The sequence below is a fragment of the Gymnoscopelus microlampas genome (genome assembly GCF_963454915.1).
Source record: "Gymnoscopelus microlampas genome assembly, chromosome: 23".
In the NCBI taxonomy this organism is placed as follows: Eukaryota; Metazoa; Chordata; class Actinopteri; order Myctophiformes; family Myctophidae; genus Gymnoscopelus; species Gymnoscopelus microlampas.
In genome coordinates, this window is record NC_139960.1 from 32382530 (window position 1) to 32404591 (window position 22062).

A 22062-nucleotide genomic window follows, 5' to 3' on the forward strand; every position below is an offset into this window, starting at 1 on the left:
GTGAGCTTGTAGATCGACTCTTTTTGGTGCAACACCATCGTACGATGGAGTACAAATGAAGCGACAACATGTCAACCCTCTTGTACCATGCTGGGGAGTGTCAGTGACAGAGTCCTACTGTAATATGCAGAACAGGGAACTGTTTTTTTCTTTTTACATGTGTGCGTCCGAGGCCGATTCATCGGAAATCCTTTGAGAGCAGAACGGAGAAGGGCGGCCGTCTGGGAGCCAGAAGGTCCCCGGTTCGATTCCTTCAGGCTTTGTGTCGCCTGGTTAACTGTCCCTGAGCAAGACACTGAACCTGCGACTGCTTCCCTGTGCGCTTACTCTTGTGCGAGAGCCACTGCTGGATCAATGCATTGAAGTCATTTCCACATCTGTTGTAGACTGAGTATGTCCATGTCTGCCCTGAATATCATTACCAGGCAATCTATACAATGATATATGACATATTCAAATTACTGGGATTACAGCAGAAATGAAATGCAACTGATGGAGATTTTGCAAAACAGCTAATTGTAAGAGTTTTTTGTTGTTATCTTTTTTCATGCATCAGCAACTTATTTGGCAATGGAGGATTAGTCTTTCGGGACTTTCGGGGTGCTTTATGAATGAGTTACTTAAATATGACCTGTCTGTCCGGTCTATGTTCAGGACACGACGTCTGAACAACCACAGGAAATACTGTAAAGACACCACAGTAACATGGACACATACCACATTTCTGAAATCAACCTCCTCCCTACTAACTTTGGATACATTTCTGGTAACCGACATACAGCACTATGCTGTTTGTTAACCGCTTAAGTTGACCGGGAGCTCTATTATTTATTTCCCTCTACATCAAACCTTTCATCGAATGTTCAACCCAGAATCGGTACGCTAGGCCGGGTTCAAGTTGATGTGAACATCAGATCCGGTTTCCAATAAACCCAACTATCTTCCAAAACATTAAACCCTGCAACTAAAATATCAAATGCCATGAGTGATTAGCGAGACAATCAAGACAATTCGGTGCCCTACACCAACGATATCCAGGTGTACTAACAGACCACCACATTCGCGCGTCGGCTCATTGTCCAGCACAACGTAACGTGTACGTCTTCTCAATACGTTCAAAAGCAGAGTGTGTTATATCTGTCTACACAACCAAGAGCTGTGTACTGCACTGTATGTGTGTGTGATGTGTGTGTGATGTGTGTGATGTGTGTGTGTGTGTGTGTGTGTGTGTGTGTGTGTGTGTGTGTGTGTGTTGTGTGTGTGCATCTAGAAAGCACACTGTTTGCTATGGTCAGCTTTGCTAGCTCCACTGGACTCATTATATTTGTTCAACAAAGCACAAGGCTATAGTTTTTTTGGTTTAGGTTTGTCACCCACGCCTAACCTGCGACCTGCACTCATATACGCAGATTACGCAACACTAGCACATCTGTCCCCCCCAAAAAACACGCTGGGCGATCACACACTTACGCATGAGAGTACATCTAATTCTTTAGGGTGTTTCTGATTAACACACATCTCCCTGTCAGGCCATCAAGTAAATGCAGGAATAATGGTGTCACTGCAATCGATTGCAATATTGATTCAAAAAAAAACGTTATATACTAAATGTATCCACTAGATGGCAGTACACCACAGAGATGACTCATACTGCACTGTTCCAATATGTTGCCTGAGTGAGCAAACATGGCATCTCTCTTGATACAACTAGAATGTCCTCTTGCACAGATTCAGCCTGTGCAAGAGATGCATTATTTATGAGTTTGAATGTCTGTTTGACGGAACTTTATTTCTTCCCTATGAATACGACACAAATAAAACTATACTGACTGATTTATTGATTGATTGGTTCGTTCGCATGGTTCTGTTAGAAATTAGGTGATGTGTGCATGGGGTCATGTCAGTGGCCCGAATGCCATTGTCCTCCCTAAAGACTTAAGCCCTGAACCCTGGAATGTGCTTGAGTGTGAGAGGGTTCCAAATGGTATCAAAGGAATGGGACAGCACTTTCAAGACGAATGCTTCAGCTTCATCTATGACACTTTCCATTACTTTTAAAACTCTTACTGTCCTTATTTACAGCGCTTTAAAGGCTGTGAGTGTTTGTTATTAGTATTATTCCATGTAGGTTATTCTGCTCATTTTGATTGTATTTAGTTATTGGGTTTGTATAATATACTTACTCTACTCATTTCTTATCTCTTGTCCCTCATTTGTACTAAATAGTAACTGTATATTTCCTCTCTCTTCTTGAGAATGGTGAGAAAGCACTGCTGTTTGTTGTCCAACAGGGCTGCATACTTAATGATTGAAGTTTGGAGGATACCCAGGTATTTTATGTTATAACACTACGAATTGTGGGTAATTCCCTTAAGCAGAGTCTGCATCGATGCAGACTTACGGAAAAGGGTGCATAAAGGGCTCCGCCAGAGCCCTCACAAACTTAATGCTTTGACAATGAACACAGCCCTAGGCTCCCACTGACTTAACGTGAATGCACGTTCAAGTCAGTCTGTAAAGAGGGGACTGTGGAACTGGGCCAGAGTGATCTGTGTGATGGGAACGTTTTCCACTTGCTGAAAACATTCCCACACTTGAGATCTCTTTAAAGGCCAGTCCACACCAATGCGACTCCTTGCATTGGTGTGGTCTGGCCTTTACTCGAAGTCTCCCCCCACCACTAAAAGCTGATGCTTACTGAAAATAAGCATCTTGATACACAAATCCATGTTAACAATCCACAACTATGAGCCACCATGGGTAATGGTCTCTACTCAAGATGTTTTGAAAATAGCAGATATATAAGCTCTATCTACAACGCGCCACATAGTGACGTGTTGTGAGCTTATAGACCGGCTATATTCAGTGAAGAGATTTGGTGTGATTTGGTGTGAGATTTGGTGTGGTCTTCAACACACAGCCATAAAAACATTGCTAGTTCTGAATGTTTTGGTGAGGTGAAATAGATAGATTTGATTTTACAAAACACTACGATGTGATGTGTACCGGGACGAACGCATGATTTATACCTCAAATAGCAGATCTACAAGCTCACAATGCATCACAGCGTGTGAGCTTTGTGAGTTTTTTTTTCCTAAGAAGAGTGCCTTGGACTTTCTTGATCAAAGTAATCCTTTATCTTTTGCAATAGACATCCACAACATGACTGACCTACCCACATCAGGCCGGGAACAAAATGGCAGTGCATCTCGCTTTCCATTTCATATGGAAAGTACAAAACCATACATTGTTAACTTAAGTCTTACAACCCAAAAGTAGCATTAAAAAAAAATCCAATTTACAAGCTCACAATGTGTTGTTGATTAGCTATTTTAGAAAATGTAACAATATGTCATTTCGGAATCCCCCCCCTCCCCCAGATTCATTCAAATCGATTAGTTTGAATAACTGTTCCACCCCTGCCCAGACGTTTTTGGGGAGAAATGTATCGACCATTTCATTCATATCGATTTGCATCAGCGGGGGAACGGTGCCTTGGACCAAAGAGAAATGTCTATTTTGTGTAAATACAATAAATAATGAAGCAGCAAAATTATTATCCGATCTTGAGCAGAACGCACCACTTTCAAACGCACAAACCTCAGCATTGCTATGAAATGTTATTGGACTCAGAACACGTTAACCTCACATTGCATTTACTGTATAATTGTCCCTGCAGCAAAACACGTTAAAACCGGGAAAGCATCTCTGTCATTTTAGCTATATATATAGCGACATAAGTTTTTCAGAGAACTCTTAGGATTTAGAACACTGGTTCTCAAAAATAGCATATACTGTACAAGCTCACAAGCTTGTATATCTGTTCTTTTTTTAAATCGGAAAAGTGAATAATTTTGCATTTTTCAACACAAATCTTCTCTTCTGGGGGTCCCTGGCACAAAACATTTTCAGGTGGGGGTCCGTGGCCATATATATATATATATATATATATATATATATATATATATATATATATATATATATATATATATATATACATTTCGGGGGCCTTGGCACGAAAAAGTTTGAGAACTACTGATTTAGAAAGCCTTTTGTAGAGCCAGCCTCAGGGCTTAACCCATTTAGAACGGAAACCCTTATACGCAGCGGTCTGGTGGCAGGACGGTGTTTTAATGACGTCACGCGCACACACGCGCGCACGGCACGCGCACACCGCGCGCATTTTATTTTACCTTAAATTAGGAAACATGTTTGTAAAGGAAATGTTTTTTGGCTTAGTTTTAGTCTTTTTTAAACTAATACAAATTCAAGGAATGCCATGAATTATAGAGCTGTAACTAAAAGTTTGCTTTGAAGAATATCTTTCTCTTCTTCGACGGTGGCTGAGGCATTGCTGCGTGCAGATATAGGTACAGTAGCAGCCCAACTGAAGCCAACATGCTGTGTTGATTACCGTGTAGCCTATAGATGCGAGGTGTGAGGAATCTGAGGAAACATTTTCACACTCACTTGTAAACCTGTTATGCAAAGTAGCCATTTGGGTACTTAGCTTGTGAATCTACGGGGTTCCAGCATGCACGTGCGTGAACGCGCATGCACTGTACTGTACCGTGCCGTACCTTGCGCGTGAAAAAATGACTGGCCACACGCCGTTCTACTCCGTGTGGCCTCCATGACAGACACCACTGCTTATACGTAACTATACCCTTCAATCCGGGAAATAGCAACATACATTTTTAGTAATTTTTGAATAAATATTTGAAGTTTTTCGAAAACTTAGGTCAGGATTTAGAAGGCGTTCTTAGAACCGGCCTCAGGTCTTAATTTATATAGATCCTTTTGTCGATTTTAGCATAATTTTGTATGGTACACACCCTTCATATATACATTGTATGGCTCCAGGTACTTTGTGATACACCGTTGCTATAAAAAGGATTTCAGTCTAAAATAAATGAAAGTGAAAGTCAAACTGCTGCCTTCACACTGAGGTGACACTGCCATTGTGTACCAGGCTTATGAACTCGTCACTCAAACCACCAACGATGGTTGTTTTCCAACAACCAATTTGCTCCAGCATCTCACGACAAAAAAAACAGACATTTTCAAAAAACACATCTAAATGGTGGCAAGACAAACAATGCTAAACCCTGTACAATCAAAAGAGAAATAAGTAGAGGAATGCCGCATTTGGGACCAATGCAAAATGGTTCCAGATTAAAAGATAACAGTTTCCCCCCGCTAAGATACAGCTAAAATATCATTGTGACCTGAACCACAACAACAACTTAAAACAGCCTTATAATGCCGAGTAAAGTGCTATAAAAATAAACTATTGCGTCGTGTTGTTCAAAATATTAGTGGTTTCTATGAGCCCCTGTGACAAATTGAATGGGAAACACATGTAGGCTAAAAAATAAAAAAAAATAGGAACAATAGGTACAAACTGGGAATGCAGCCAGCAACCTGGTCGCCAAAGAAAAACGGCAACAAAGATGCTGTTGGTTTTTCATTGGTGATATAGTTGCAGCCAGTGTGCGTTACGACGACATGGACATAATACTTGTTGTTCCTCGTTTTCCGCCGCCGATTCTCTCCATGGAGAATACAGAGTGGAAAACGAAGGGATTGAAAAGAGAAGAGGAATATAACGGAAGCCTGTAAAGCTCCACACAGTAAAATCCAGGGTGTTGTTCATTCCACTTTTGATGTGTAAAAACTCTTTTGCATTTAAATGAACCCTCTGGATTTCACTGTGTAGAGAGCTTCATTAACAGGGGCTGAGAAAGGATCTTCCTCTCCTCTCCTTTCCTCTCCTCCGCTCCCCTCTCCCCTGTTCTCCTCTCCTCCCCTCTAATCTCCCCTGTTCTCCTCTCCTCCCCTCTCCTCTCCCCTGTTCTCCTCTCCTCTCCATCACTCCTCCTCGGTGGTCTTGAGGACTGAGTCCTCTCCTAGGATCTTGCAGAGTTCGTAGGCGGTGTTGCATCTTGGGAATGCCGGCCAGCTGGGTCTCCAGCCGCTGTTTCTCCTCGGTGAGGGAGAGGCGGGTGGCCGTGTCCAGCTGCTCGAACCGCCAGCCGCCCTCGCCATCAAATTGGAGCAGGTGGGTGTGGTACTTCCTGTGGTTTTCACAGAGAAAGGAAAATAATGTTCTTGATTTTTTTTTCTTTTTACTTTGATATCAAGTAATTTAATATACCAAGCTCCAATCCAATATATATATATACACACACATACACACACGCACACACGTACACACACACACACACACACACACACACACACACACACACACACACACACACACACACACACACACACACACACACACACACACACACACATATATATATACATACATATATATATATATATATATATATATATATATATATATATATATATATATATATATATATATACATACAACTGCTCAAAATAATGAAGGGAACACTTTGATCCCTTAATTCTTTTGAGCGGTTTGTTAGCAGTATGTACACAGTTCATGAAAACTCAAAATAATTAAGGGATCAAAACACACGTGCTGTATATCGTTGCTGAAACCTATGTATGTCTTAAACTGTTACTTATTTTTCTGAATGTTTAAAAAAAAACGTGATCTACAAGCTCACAACATAATGCTCGGTACATCCCTAGAAAACAAACTGACAGTAGAGGAATGGAAGCAAGTCTGAAAGGATGGGAAGAAATAGTATTGGTTTAGAAGAGAAGTTTAGAGAAGAGAAGTTTAGAGTAGAGGAGAGGAGAGGAGAGGAGAGGAGAGGAGAGGAGAGAGAGAGAGAGAGAGAGAGAGAGAGAGAGAGAGAGAGAGAGAGAGAGAGAGAGAGAGAAGGGGAGAGAGGAGAGAAGATAAGAGAAGAGAAGTTTTACCACAGGGAGGGTCTATGTGTGATGGAGAGGAGGGATATCCCAGCATCCTTAGCAGCCTGGAAGATCTTTCCCTCCACGTCGATGCTGACAGCGCTGGTGCATTCGTCCAGCAGGGCATATGTAGGCCTGTCACACAGAATAATATATATATTCTTTTGTAACGCACTTTATATTTGAACAAAATTTCAAAGTGCTACATATTAAAATAATAATCTAAATAAAACAGTGAAAATGATACACTTTTCATCAATTAAAAACAATTCCAAGATTTTTCAAAAGTATTTCATAAATAAAATCAGAACATTTAATTATTTCCATAATACATTAAAAAAAACGTTGAATAAGTAGTAAAAATGGCTTGTAGATCTGCTATTTTCACTAGTTTGGGTCCTGCGGGCAAACTAATTTCTCTTTTGGGTCTCAAGATAAAAAGTTTGCGAACCACTGGTCTGGAGGACTAGGGTTGTTTCTCACTTACTTGTGGTAAAACATTCGGGCCATTCCCATCCGCTGTTTCTCTCCTCCTGATAGGACATCCTTCCAGTCCAGCTCAGCATTCCAGCCTGGGAACACACAATACACAACCGGTAATACACCGCAATACACAACATTACACGACCACAACAACACAGAGACTGAATCGGTCAGCACCGAGACTAAACCTCACACTAAACTTTTAAAATAAGAGCGTACTCTTGATCTGTACTATGCTCCAGGTCTTCACTGTTGATACACTTAAAACTAATTATTAAATAAGTCATGTTGTATACTGTATCGCTGTTGAGATATTTGGCATAACTAAAGATGGTAGACTACTGACGGTGAAAAAGTACTAATTTACTAAGATTTTTTCTTTCTTTCTCCAAACACAGACATTATCAAATGTAACTCAATATCATAAACGACACAGAGTCACATACCTGACAAAATCGCCCGGATAGTTTGTTTATTTTTGGAACACAGTTCTTATCTTTCACTGCTATCCGGTTACATGTCGGGAAGACGACATGTCGCCTTTCCGACGGTTACTAACCCTATACCTAACCCTAACCCTAACCGCACGCGGAAGCCACGTAGTCGGAGTAGTGGGATGTCGGAATTATGAGCGGTACCCCTACTATCCATGTTGAAATAGCATGAGAGCGTGTAGCATGTTAGCTATATTTACTATTTAGCTATAGCAACATAAGCTAAGCACAATTACTCTGCTTTATAGCACTGCTTCTCAAAGCCGGGTCCTTGGTGGGTGGGATTCCAGGGGGTTCCCAGCTAAATGATTGATAGTCAGGAGCCAAATGGACCCTTACAGCTCTGTAACTCTGAAGATTTCACAGTGTAGATTGGGGGTCCCAGAGATAACAATGGTATCAAATGGGGATCCGTGGGCTAATGCATATCAAACTGGGGGGTCTGTGACACTAAAAGGCTTGAGAATAACCGCTCGCTAGATCAGTGATTCTCAACCTTTTCAGGCCGTGACCCCCCCAAAATAATCCTATTTGAACTGGGTTTGACTCGTTTCCACAGATAAATATTGTGAAAATAGCTGATCTACAAGTCGTTTTTGCCCAGTCTTTATCGTATAGTTCTTTTTTTTTGGTATTAAAAGGTATTAAAAAGGTCTTAACATTTTTCACTTTACTGTCATCTGGGGACTCTGCCCCAAAATCACGTGGGGACCCCCCTGGGGGTCCTGACCCACAGGTTAAGAACCACTGAACTAGATAATCATGACAATAATTGTTTTTTTTCCCCCAGCAGTTTATTTGGTGACAGGTTCACAGTCTTACCTCCCTCCCTGGTGACGATGTGGTTCAGGTTGACTATGTTCAAGATGGCCTCCAAGTCCTTGTCTCTGAGGCCCCTGGAGGACATGTCCTCTACTGTGTCAGGATAGATCACCTGGTCCCTCAGAGATCCAATAGACATGTAGGGCCTGAAAACACAATCACACATGCACACGCGCACACACACACACACACACACACACACACACACACACACACACACACACACACACTTTTTTTACCATACATGTTGAGAGTTCAAAACAACAATGTACTGTGACACATTATAGATTCATAACTGACAACATATGCACTACAGTATATCGTTGCTGTAGGAATCTTATCGCTGCTGTAGAAAACTTTTTAATGTTTGTTGGTCAAATAAATCACTACTTTGTCATGCTACAGTGTCAGACAAAGGTTGCAAAAGATTGCTTAAATACAAGCTCACAACGCGGCTAAAACCGACATATCGGTCTGGCTCTGAAAAGCAACATATGATACATGGCCGAGACTGTGAATAGATAATGGCGGTATGGACCTTTAAGCCTGGACACACTGTCTTTCTTTTTTTGTCTAGCTTTGTTGCTGTTATATGTTACAGTTTGTGTTGCAACTAATGTGTTTTGGTTCAAAAATGTCACTATTGTTGTTCATGATGTATGTGATGCTACATATAATACTGCAACACAACTGACAATAAAAAAAAGCCTGGACACACTGTGGAATCAACAATTGACCTCCTCCATCCATTAGGGGCTGTTCTTCTCACACCCCACCCTGACCCTCTCATTATCTGAAGTGTTTCAGACCAGAGGGAAGCTCTGACAGCAGGTCAGTGTGTTGGTGTAGAAAGGAACTCTTCCTCCAGTAACTGGAGAAGAAAAGCCACTGTTGTACTGGTGTTTGTATCCGCTGAGTGTCGTATGGACCCAGTTACGTCCTACAGATGGCTCACTCCATACATTAAATATTAACCACTTAAACCCTGTATGGTTGAGCAGAGTCCCTCAGGGCTCTATACTGGTGTGCTTTCTGTTTTCTGTTATTGTGGGGAAAGCTTTCGCTGAAAATAGTCGATCTGCTATTTTCTTCGAAAGCTTTCCCCACAATACGGGTGCTGGGGTCTAAGTGGTTAACTGCACACCTAGGCTAATGTCACTATTTTATATGTTGATATAAACTTAACTGGGGTTTAGCTCTGCCCTGTTCATGTTAATTTGAGTCCAGTTCAGATGAATTTGGTATACTTTACTTTGGATCAGTGTATTTATAGGGATGCATACCAATACCGATGTTAAAAATTATAAATTGTCCAATAGCCGATAGCCAATCAATCTCACTATGTTTTAATGAGCACAAATTCAATTAACTCGTTCAGTGCCAAGTAAATAAATAAATAATTGCCTATAAGCGATTTTTCATTTTTCTTACCTTTTCAAGTAGTCACAGAATATTTATCTCCAGTATGATCGATCCCCCCAACGTTGCTAAACACGGAGGCTTTCACTGTGCTTCCGCGAAAAAAAAGAAAATGTCATCACAACCTCTCGTTCGCTTGTTATATGCCGTTGAAAATGGCATGTCTCGTCAAAAAATGCAGGGGAAAAAAGAACTCAAGATACAGCCGTTTCCCCAAATACACCAACCAGGCAGTGGATGGAGCATTAAATCTTGTGATCACGTGATCTCCTAGATCTCTCAGTGACTCAGCCTGAAATAGTGGCTCATAGGTTGCGGAACAGCGCCATCTAGTGGTAAACACTGAAAACACGGTTTGGACATGTTACACGTCTTTGGCACTCTGGGCCTTGGAAAAAAATAGAAGTGTACACGTCAATGGCACCAAATGAGTTAAGTAGACTTATGAGAACACAGAAGTGTGTGTGTGGGGAGGAATCATTTAGCATAACGACTAAATTGGGGAGAAAAATGCAAAAGAAAACTGACAGAAGCCATCGCACATCTGCCGAAAGTGTCCCACCCATCTGGCACTTCAGGAAGGATAAAACAAACGTCCTAAGTCATTCAAAGGACTTGGATTGCGGGTCTGTGTGGTAAATATTTCACTGAGGACACTGCTTTGGTTTCACACACACACACACACACACACACACACACACACACACACACACACACACACACACACACACACACACACACAGCTCCTGTTACAGTGGATTAGATTACGTTCACTGTTCACTGAACAATTGAACGCACTGGTTTTAATCCACTGCACCACTGTGAGATAGATACTGGGATATGGGTTGTCTGATGTACTGTATGTTGGTGTGTGTGTGTGTGTGTGTGTGTGTGTGTGTGTGTGTGTGTGTGTGTGTGTGTGTGGTCGCACAGCATGCACACGCGCGCATGCACCCTCACAATTTTCAACTGCACCCTCAGTCATTTCATCCTGGCACCGGGCCTGGTGTGTGTGTGTGTGTGTGTGTGTGTGTGTGTGTGTGTGTGTGTGTGTGTGTGTGTGTGTGTGTGTGTGTGTGTGTGTGTGTGTGTGTGTGTGTGTGTGTGTGTGTGTGTGTGTGTGTGTGTGTGTGTGTGTGCGCGTGTACTGTACCTCTGGGGGATGTAGAACATGTGTTGAGGTGAAGGTTTGTGCAGTGATCCGCTGTAGACGGGCCACAGTCCGCTCAGGATCCTGAACAGAGAGCTCTTCCCACAGCCGTTGGGCCCTGTGATGAGCAGGTGCATGCCCTCGTCTACCTGCAACGCACACACACAGCAGGCCTGGGATCAGTTTCACTCACATTGTATTTGACATTTCAATAGAGATCGACAAAATCGACTCAGAACCTGAGCACACTGTGCGATCACGATTTTAACCACTTAGGCCATGTTAGATACTTCGTCGTACTGTGGCGTTGCATGGTGAAAAGAGCAGATCTACGCGCTTGCAAGCAACAGCTCGTTCTGTGAGCTTGTAGATCCGCTATTTTGGGAACTGTGCGCCTATAATGAGAGCTTAACAACAAAAGAAAATTAGGAATTTAGGAAAGAAACATTAAGAAAAGGCCAACACTAAGGAATAAACACAATAAAAACTGTGGAATACTGAGACAGGGGGGTGTGCAGTTAGCTGGGGAAAGACATATTGAAGAGGTGGGGTTTGAAAGCCGTTTTGAAGGTTTGGAGGTTGGGGGGCTTCTCTGAGCGTATTGGGGAGTGCATTCTACAGGGTTGGGGCAGCAAAAGCCCCGTCGCCCCAGGTACGGTACTTGGTCTTGGGGACCGCAAGGAGGTTGGCATCACCAGGCGGCACAGGGGCCGGTTGACACACCCAGGAGATGTGTGTGTGTGTGTGTGTGTGTGTGTGTGTTTGTTTCCTAATGAGCCCACACGAGACTATAGGCCTAAACACTGACAAACAGCAAAGCCCCCAGGACTCTAATGGTGATGCATGGCTCAGGGAATAGTCTGTGCATGTGTTCCCCTCAGTGTATTAAAAAGGCTGTCCACACCAAGCACTATACTGTAACCAGAACTATAATTATAGTTGTTCACCACTGGCACCATTATTGGTTGTGGCGTGGACTCTGCCATCCACTTGAGTTAGAACGATTTTTTAAGCCGATATCTTTGTAATGTTATAGTTAAAACCGGGAGAGCATCAGTTTCATTTTAGATTTTTGCTATATATATATACTGTATTATAGCAACACAAGTTTTTCAGATAACTCTTTAGAACAGTAGTGGTTCTCAAAAATAGCAGATCGACAAGCTTGCCAATCGGCTATTTTCAGCAAAAGCTTTCCCCACCATAACAGAAGAGAGACTAACATTGAGCCCTTAAACCATACAGGGTTTAAGTGGTTAACCCATTCAATCAGGGAACGCATCTGTGTCATTTTAGATTTCTTTGGCTATTCAAAAATAGCAGATGTACAAGCTCATAGCGCGGCACTCGGTGCCGCGCTATGAGCTTGTATATCTGCTATTTTTGAATAGCCCAAAGTGTAAAATAATGCTTTTTAGCTCAAATCTAAAAATGACACAGTTCCAGGTCTTAATGGGTTAACAACAAAAGAAAATCAACTTTTTTAGGAAAAAAAACACTAAGAAAAGGCCAACACTAAGGAATAAAATCAATAAAAACTGTGGAATACTGAGACAGGGGGGTGTGCAGTTAGCTGGGGAAAGACATATTGAAGAGGTGGGGTTTGAAAGCCGTTTTGAAGGTTTGGAGGTTGGGGGGCTTCTCTGAGCGTATTGGGGAGTGCATTCTACAGGGTTGGGGCAGCAAAAGCCCCGTCGCCCCAGGTACGGTACTTGGTCTTGGGGACCGCAAGGAGGTTGGCATCACCAGGCGGCACAGGGGCTGGTTGACACACCCAGGAGATGTGTGTGTGTGTGTGTGTGTGTGTGTGTTTGTTTCCTAATGAGCCCACACGAGACTATAGGCCTAAACACTGACAAACAGCAAAGCCCCCAGGACTCTAATGGTGATGCATGGCTCAGGGAATAGTCTGTGCATGTGTTCCCCTCAGTGTATTAAAAAGGCTGTCCACACCAAGCACTATACTGTAACCAGAACTATAATTATAGTTGTTCACCACTGGCACCATTATTGGTTGTGGAGTGGACTCTGCCATCCACTTGAGTTAGAACGATATCTTTGTAATGTTATAGTTAAAACCCGGGAGAGCATCAGTTTCATTTTAGATTTTTTTAGCAACACAAGTTTTTCAGATAACTCTTAGGATTTAGAACAGTAGTTTAGAACAGTGGTTCTCAAAAATAGCAGATCGACAAGCTTGCCAATCGGCTATTTTCAGCAAAAGCTTTCCCCACCATAACAGAAGAGAGACTAGCATAGAGCCCTTAAACCATATAGGGTTTAAGTGGTTAACCCATTCAATCAGGGAACGCATCTGTGTCATTTTAGATTTCTTTGGCTATTCAAAAATAGCAGATATGCTTGAAGATCTGCTATTTTTTGAAAAATCTTATTTTTGTGCAAATCTTTGAATACATATATTTTTGGAAAAAACGTTTTTAACTCAAATCTTTGCTTCTGGGTGTCCCTGGAACAACATACTTCGAGATTGGGGTCCGCGGCCAAATACATATCATTTTGGGGGTCCTTGACACGTTTTTGCAAAAAAACATTAGTCGACATTTGTAGAATCGGCCAAATTTCACAAATGTTCACGATTTAAAAGAAATCTACAAGCTCATAGCACGGCACACACCACAAATTGTTGACAGCAGACAAAAAGCAGATAGAGCAGTGCAGGCTCACCTTGAGGTTGAGGCAGGAGACCACCACGTCTCCATTAGGTGTAATGATGGGGACATTCTCACATACTATACCCTTATCCACGTCTATCACCTGACCTACAGACACACACAGAGAGGGAGAGAGAGAGAGAGAGAAAGAGTAAACAAACAGTACAGTAGAGCAGTGTTTCTCAAACTTTTTCATGTCATGGACCCCCAAATTGATAGGTATTTGGCTGCGGACCCCCATCTCAAAAATTGACCTGGCCAGGGACCTCCTCCAGAAGCTTTGATATGAGTAAAAAAAAATAATTGCTTTAGATATATTCAAAGATGTACAAGGATGTAAGCTCATAGCACGGCACGTAGTAACGCACTATGAGCTTGTAAATCTGCTATTTTTGAATAGTATAAAATATGGATAGAGTGGTTAAAATTGTGATACTATATTAACTAATTTAGCCCGCGCCCCCCAGACCTCACTTTGAGAACCAGTGCAGTAAAGATAAAGAACCATCCTGGTTACAGAAACAGGATGACATATTGGATCCTGGCCAGCAACAGAGATGGTAAACATTGAACTGCTGGTGATAAACATTACACAACAAGGTCAAGTTTACTAAGTATTGACAGTTTAAGTGGTTAAATGTGTTGAATGAATCCAACATACACTGATGACAGTGCTGTCAAACGAGTCTATGATGCTATCTATGAAATCTATGAAAAATTTTAATCTGCAACACAATTTTATACAACATGTAGTGGGGGCTCCTCTCAGCATTCATCTCTCTCAGCAAAGGGGTCCTGGGCTAAACATGTTGAAGAACCCTGGTGGAGAACATTGGTTTTCAAAGTGGGGTCTGGGGACCACCAGGGGTCCTGGAGGAGGGTATATTACTTAATATAGCATAAAAATAAGTTTTGATGCTATATTAAGTATTATATTAATTAACTATTTAAAAATATCTTCTCTTGAAAAATCTTGAATTGTGAACATCTTTTTTTTTTATCATTTTGAAATGTTTTAACAAAAAACAAATCATATCAGATATGATACTGTACATATTGTTTGTTTTTTTTTGGGGGGGGGGGGGGGGTCCTTGACATTAAAAAGAGAACCACTGTACTATTAGGGTCCACTCTGGCATCGTCCATCAACTGTGCTGGTGGTGAGTTAGTGACACAGCTCTACTGGCGCTACCAGTTTAAAGATGCTAGCTAAATGTGTGTGTGTGTGTGTGTGTGTGTGTGTGTGTGTGTGTGTGTGTGTGTGTGTGTGTGTGTGTGTGTGTGTGTGTGTGTGTGTGTGTGTGTGTGTGTGTGTGTGTGTGTATGTATTGACCCGTCGCTCAGTGGTCCTTCTGGCCGTTCTACCCGTCACATCTTTTTTTCTGTTCTGGCCCCACAGTTGTGGAATGAATTCCCCACTGATGTCAGGACAGCAGAGTCACTGCCCATCTTTCGCCGCAGGCTGAAAACCCACCTCTTCAGGAAACACTACCCTGACCCTTCCTCTTACTGTAGCCTTGCCTACTTGTTGTCAATTACTTGTACGAGCTCTTGTTTTATTGGATCTTGTTTATTTGATACACTTATTTGCTTTAGCTCTTGCTCATTTGATTTTCCTATTTGTCTCATCTGTTTAACCCATTAAGACCTGGAACTGTCTCATTTTTAGATTTGAGCTAAAAAGCATTATTTTACACTTTGGGCTATTCAAAAATAGCAGATCTACAAGCTCGTAGCGCGGCACCGAGTGCCGCGCTACGAGCTTGTAGATCTGCTATTTTTGAAAAATCGGGGAAATGTGTGCAAATCTTTGAATAATATATTTTTAAAGCGAACATTTTTAACTCAAATCTTTGCTTCTGGGGGTCCCTGGAACAACATATTTTGATGGGGGTCTGCGGCCAAATACATATAGTTTTGGGGGTCCTTGACATGAAAAAGATTGAGCACCACTGATATAGAAACATACGTTTTTCAGAAAACTGTTGAGATTTAGGAGACATGTAGAATCGACTTCAGGTCTCAATGGGTTAAGAAAGTAGGTAGCTGATACAGTATATTGCACTTTTACCTTAGCGCTAGGTATACTCTTAGTTGCCTGTTTTAGAAGAGAATGCACTTAAGACTTCTGGTGATTAGACTAGTTTTCTTGCCTACCTATGTTGAATGCACTTATTGTAAGTCGCTTTGGATAAAAGCGTCTGCTACTGTAAATGACTGTAATGTAATGTAATGTGTGTGTGTGTGTACCTCTTATCTCCAGCGGTCCGTCTATGTGCATGTCCAGTCTGCTCTTCTTGTCCCCAGCAGGGGTCGCTGTCACGGAGGAGCGCTTGTACATGCCCTTCTGCACCTCCGCAAACACCAAAAACATGTTGTGCACCCGCGCCGTGTAGCCAGCCAGCTCTGTGATCTGCGCGCGCACACGCACACACGCACACGCACACACACACACACACACACACACACACACAGAGGGTTCATTTCTCTGGACTAATTGAAAGTCGTATGCCTGTGACTGTCACTTGCTAAAAATAGCCGAACTACAAGAGCACAGAGCGCACAGTAGATCGGCTGTCCGAGTCTGTCTGACAACGTCGTACAACAAAGTATTAGAATGAAGCATTACATCTGCAACGTGTCAAGGAGGGGAGTCTGTTCAATGTGGGTCATCAGAGCAATAGGCTCTATGCACAGCAGCCATATTGGACAGAAATTGGGCCCCTTCCTCGCTTCCTTCACAGGTGTTACCAATGACACTAATGAAGGCTCTGTTCCATTCTGGTCAAACAGAGTCAGGGTGCTGATATTGTGCATGTTGGCTCACTGGAAACACTAGTGGGTCTCAAAGTGTGGTCCAGGGACCCTCATGGTTCCTTGAGAGGGTGTAACTCTGAGAGAGTACAAATGGAACCAAATGGACCCTCCCGGGTCCATTTGGTTCCATTTGTACACTCTCAGAGTTATGGGGGTCCTTGAAATTAAAAAGTCTGAGAACCACTGTGCTACACTAAATGGAACAGAGCCTTCATTAGTGTCATTGGTAACACCTGTGAAGGAAGCGAGGAAGGGGCCCAATTTCTGTCCAATATGGCTGCTGTGCATAGAGCCTATTAAAAATGTAATGATCATTTCGTCTCTGTCGGGTGGAAACCTCATACCTCATACATACATTCAAAAATATCAAAAGTAGCAGATGGACAAGCTCAAAACGTGTCGCTTTGCGGCGCGCTTCGAGCTTGCGGATGTGCTACTTTTGATGCTTTTGCGTGACGCTGTAGTGTGATAAAAGAAATACACACAAAGTTAAAATGTGGAGATAAGCGGGGATACGCAGCAAATGTACCGTCCATATTCAGTCTGGGACAGCTGTTCATCATTGCTCTGTCGCTCGGTTGTAAATGTAATGAATTACTGTTTTGCATTATTGTTTGGTGGATTACTGTTTTAATGGTTCAAGCACGTTGTAACATTGTCTAAAAAAGTGCTATGAAAATAAAGTTGTATTATTATTACATATGAAACTCATTGAGCACAATATCCTACACATGAAACTCAGTGGTGGAAAGTAACTAAGTACATTTACTTAAGTACTGTACTTAAGTAACATTTTTAGGTATTTGCACTTTACTTGAGTATTTCCAATTTCCAATACTTTTACTTCTACTCCACTACATCTCAGAGGCAAATATTGTACTTTTACTCCACTACATTTATTTGAAAACTTTAGTTACTAGTTACTTTTCGGATATAAATTATGATATAATGAAAAATACATTAACCACTTCAGCCCTATTTTATACCTAGGCTATTTGAAAATAGCCGATCTACAAGCTCACAACGCGTCGCGATGCGACGCGTTGTGAGCTTGTAGATCTGCTATTGTCAAATATTTAGTACTTTTACTTTTGGTACTTTAAGTACATTTTGATGCCAATACTTTTGTACTTTTACTCAAGTACATTTTTTATTCTGGACTTTTACTTGTAACGGAGTATTTCTATATTGCAGTATTGGTACTTTTACTTGAGTAAAGAATTTGAGTACTTTTTCCACCACTGAGTAGCAGACGCCTGAGCATAAACATCAGTCTGAGCAACTCGCGGGTATTTCCTTCACCATAGCTACTAGCTAAAAGGAGCACGAGCCGTATCAGCCCTCGGGGGTTGTATGGCAGGACGTAATGCCCTCAACTCGCAGTGCCAGGTCAGAGTGTGCCAGTAAAACAAAAACTTAATTCAAAGCTGTATTTGTTATCTCAGTCTTTGCTGAAGCTGAACATGTGATGTCCCATAAACTTTGTGCTGCTTGTAACCGAGTTAGTGACAAATAAACCCATCTTGATTCTTGGTAAACTAGTTATTCTAATGCCTTAAAGCCTCATCTAGCCCAAGGGTTCCCAAACTTTTCAGGCCGCGACCCCCCCAAAATAATCATATTTGAACTGGGGACCCCCCACCCTGACAAGCACTTGGAATTGTAGGCATTACATTTAGTTTAACTCGGTTCCACAGGTAAACAATATATAATATAAGTATATATATAATAGAAAAATATAATAATAATAATTTGGGGACCCCCCTGAGGGTCCCGACCCCCAGTTTGGGAAACCACTGACCTAGCCTATAATCTGTAGTACGATGGTGTTGCACAGATCTACCAGCTAACAACGTGTCACAATCGGGATGTGTCGTTAGCTTGTAGATCCCACAGACGCATCCATTTCCCTGCTACAGTGCAGCCATGATGATTCATAGTTAATTTAAAATAGATATTACATGTATTACATTGTTACGTCTAAAGCAGTGGTTCTCAAACTTTTTCATGTCAAGGGCCCCCAAAATGATATGTCTTTGGCCGTGGACCCCCATGTCAAAATACTTTGGTCCAGGGACCCCCAGAAGCAAAGATTTGAGTTAAAAATGTTCACTTTAAAAATATATATATTCAAAGATTTGCACACATTTTCACGATTTTTCAAAAATAGCAGATCTACAAGCTCGTAGCGCGGCACTCGTAGCGCGGCACTCGGTGCCGCGCTACGAGCTTGTATATCTGCTATTTTTGAATAGCCCAAAGTGTAAAATAATGCTTTTTAGCTCAAATCTAAAAATGACACAGTTCCAGGTCTTAATGGGTTAAAAAAGTATTATATTCAAAGATGTGCACAAATGTTTTAAATGTTTCAAAGATCTACAAGCTCATAGCGCGGACCCCACTTTGAGAACCAACAATCTAAAGGGATGACAGGCTTTGTGGACGATTCTTCAAGTTACTTTCTGATTCATCCAATCCCAACGGGAATCATTTTATGGTCTGTCCTTTATATTCATAACTTTTTGCCATGGCGTTGTAATCCTGCCGCAGACCTCCGGGAGCGTGTTCACTCATCAGCTGAGCATGTTCACTTTATAATTGGCTGCTCACAGGTGAATTAAACCTTATCTATGCTGCTGTAGTGCTGAAAATAGCCGGTCTACAAGCTCACAACAGTATAAGTAATTAAGCCTCTGGGGTCAACACTGGCACTGGCTGGCAGAGGATCTCATTGGTCAATGCTTGCCTCAACTAACGTGTTTTGAGCTTGTAGATCAGCTATTCTCATTAGTTTGGGTCCCGGGGAGACATCAAATGACTCTTTCGGGTCTCGAGCTAAAAGGTGGATAATCACAGTCTTTCATTTCCGAATGAAAAACACACAAAACTGTTTATTTTGTGTGTTTGCAACCCCCGCATGTTATGTTAATATTACACAGATACTGTTTGGGTCAGTTTGACACACACACACACACACACACACACACACACACACACACACACACACACACACACACACACACACACACACACACACACACACACTCTTTCTCTCTCTGTTCTACAGAAAAACTGTTACACTTCTTTTTTTAAATGAAAAATGAGTGAACTATGGACTATGAGCAGTGAGAAACACCACAACATATTGTTTGAATTGTTAGTAATTGAGGTGAGAACATGTTTATGAGGCTTCTCGTTGATTCTGACAACTTGTAGATGATTAAACGTGATGCACCAGGTCATTCTGACCCGGGAACATTTCTTGCCGTTCCTGACAGTTGAACAAAAACAGTGAAGGTATCTCCCTTTAACCCTTTAAGACCTGAGGCCCATTCTACAAATGCCTTTTAACCCTTTAAGACCCGAGGCCCATTCTACAAATGCGTTTTAAATCAGTGGTTCTCAAACTTTTTCTTCGTGCCAAGGACCCCCAAATTTATATGTATTTGGCCGCAGCCACCCATCTGAAAATGTTTTGTGCCAGGGACCCCCTAGAAGAGAAAATTTGTGTTAAGAAGTAAAAGTATCGATACTGCAATGTAGAATTACTCTGTTACAAGTGAAAGGTCTGTGTTCAGAATGTTACTTGAGTAGAAGTCCAAAAGTATTAGCATCAAAATATACTTGAAGTACCAAAAGTAAAAGTACTACGCGATGCGACGCGTTGTGAGCTTGTAGATCTGCTATTTACAAATAGCCTATATATAAAATAGGGCTAAAGGGGTTAATGTATGTTTTATGATATAATCATTTATATCTGCAAAGTAACTAGCAACTTAAGTTGTCAAATAATTGTAGTGGAGTAAAAGTACAATATTTGCCTCTGAGATGTAGTGGAGTAGAAGTAATAGTATAGACAATTCCGGTAAAGTAAAAGTACCTCAAAATTGTACTTAAGTACAGTACTTGAGTAAATGTACTTAGTTGGTAGTTACTTTCCACCACTGAATACAATATCACTAATACATCTGCAGTGGATAGAGGTGGTCACCCTACTCTTCCATTGAGACATCTAGACCCTGGTGTCTGGCAGGACACATACTACATTAGACCCTGGTGTCTGGCACGACACATACTACATTAGACCCTGGTGTCTGGTAGGACACATACTACATTAGACCCTGGTGTCTGGTAGGACACATACTACATTAGACCCTGGTGTCTGGTAGGACACAGACTACATTAGACCCTGGTGTCTGGCAGGACACATACTACATTTGACCCTGGTGTCTGGTAGTACACATACTACATTAGACCCTGGTGTCTGGTAGGACACATACTACATTAGACCCTGGTGTCTGGTAGGACACATACTACATTAGACCCTGGTGTCTGGTAGGACACATACTACATTAGACCCTGGTGTCTGGTAGTACACATACTGGTGGACAAGGAGCTCATAATAAGCCCTATTATCTCCCCTGGTCAAGCGGGGATTGCCTCTTAGGTGAGCAGTAGATCTCAGTGGTTCTCAAAGTGGGGTCCTTAACCCATTAAGACCTGAGGCCGCATCTAAAAAAATCTAAATCCTAACAATTTTTCGGAAAAAAATATAAAAAAATAATTTTCACGATTTTTCAAAAATAGCAGATCTACAAGCTCGTAGCGCGGCACTCGGTGCCGCGCTACGAGCTTGTATATCTGCTATTTTTGAATAGCCAATGAAATCTAAAGTGACACAGATGCGTTCCAGGTATCAATGGGTTATGGTTAACGATTGAGTTCCGTTCCATACCGGTTCCATTTCTACATGCAGTAGATGTCTCTCTCGCCAAAGAGACCGGGGGTTTGAATACCGGGCAGGAACATGATTGTTACAAATTGCAGCGTTGACAAAGCTTCAGAGACATACTGCATGACATGTTCTTCTAAGAGGCCGTTGTGTCGTTAGGGTCACAAGTGGATCATCATCAGAGGCTTATAATCATGTAAAGAGACAAACCTTTCCTTGTCTAACAGCATGACTGCACTGTGTTGTGGTTAAACTCCTAACAGCCTGTTGCGTGGCGCGTGTGTGTGCGTGTGTGTGTGTGTGTGTGTGTGTGTGTGTGTGTGTGTGTGTGTGTGTGTGTGTGTGTGTGTGTGTGTGTGTGTGTGTGTGTGTGTGTGTGTGTGTGTGTGTGTGTGTGTGTGTGTGTGTGTGTGTGTGTGTGATAAGTGTGTGTGTGTGTGTGTGATAAAGAAGTGCTTGGCGAGAGGATCAACAGATGGAGGATTATTCACAGCTATGCTTAGCCCTGGATATGCACACACACGCGCACACACCCCCACACACACACACACACACACACACACACACACACACACACACACACACACAGCAGTAAAATGTGTACCGTATTAGGAGTAATACATACAGACGGGT

General features: G+C 41.9%; 1 protein-coding gene across 1 annotated transcript in view; it reads right to left on the reverse strand.

Moving 5' to 3' along the window:
* Positions 1-5871: 5871 nt before the first annotated feature.
* Positions 5872-22062, reverse strand: part of LOC311040205 (ATP-binding cassette sub-family D member 2-like) — a gene marked incomplete at its 3' end in the record, with an annotated part of 29114 nt that continues 12923 nt past the window's right edge. The window contains 8 exon segments of the mRNA XM_084050329.1: positions 5872-5929; positions 5931-6077; positions 6850-6975; positions 7328-7412; positions 8640-8785; positions 11212-11357; positions 13894-13988; positions 16131-16293. Of these exon segments, the coding sequence (XP_083906455.1) occupies positions 5872-5929; positions 5931-6077; positions 6850-6975; positions 7328-7412; positions 8640-8785; positions 11212-11357; positions 13894-13988; positions 16131-16293 (966 nt within the window).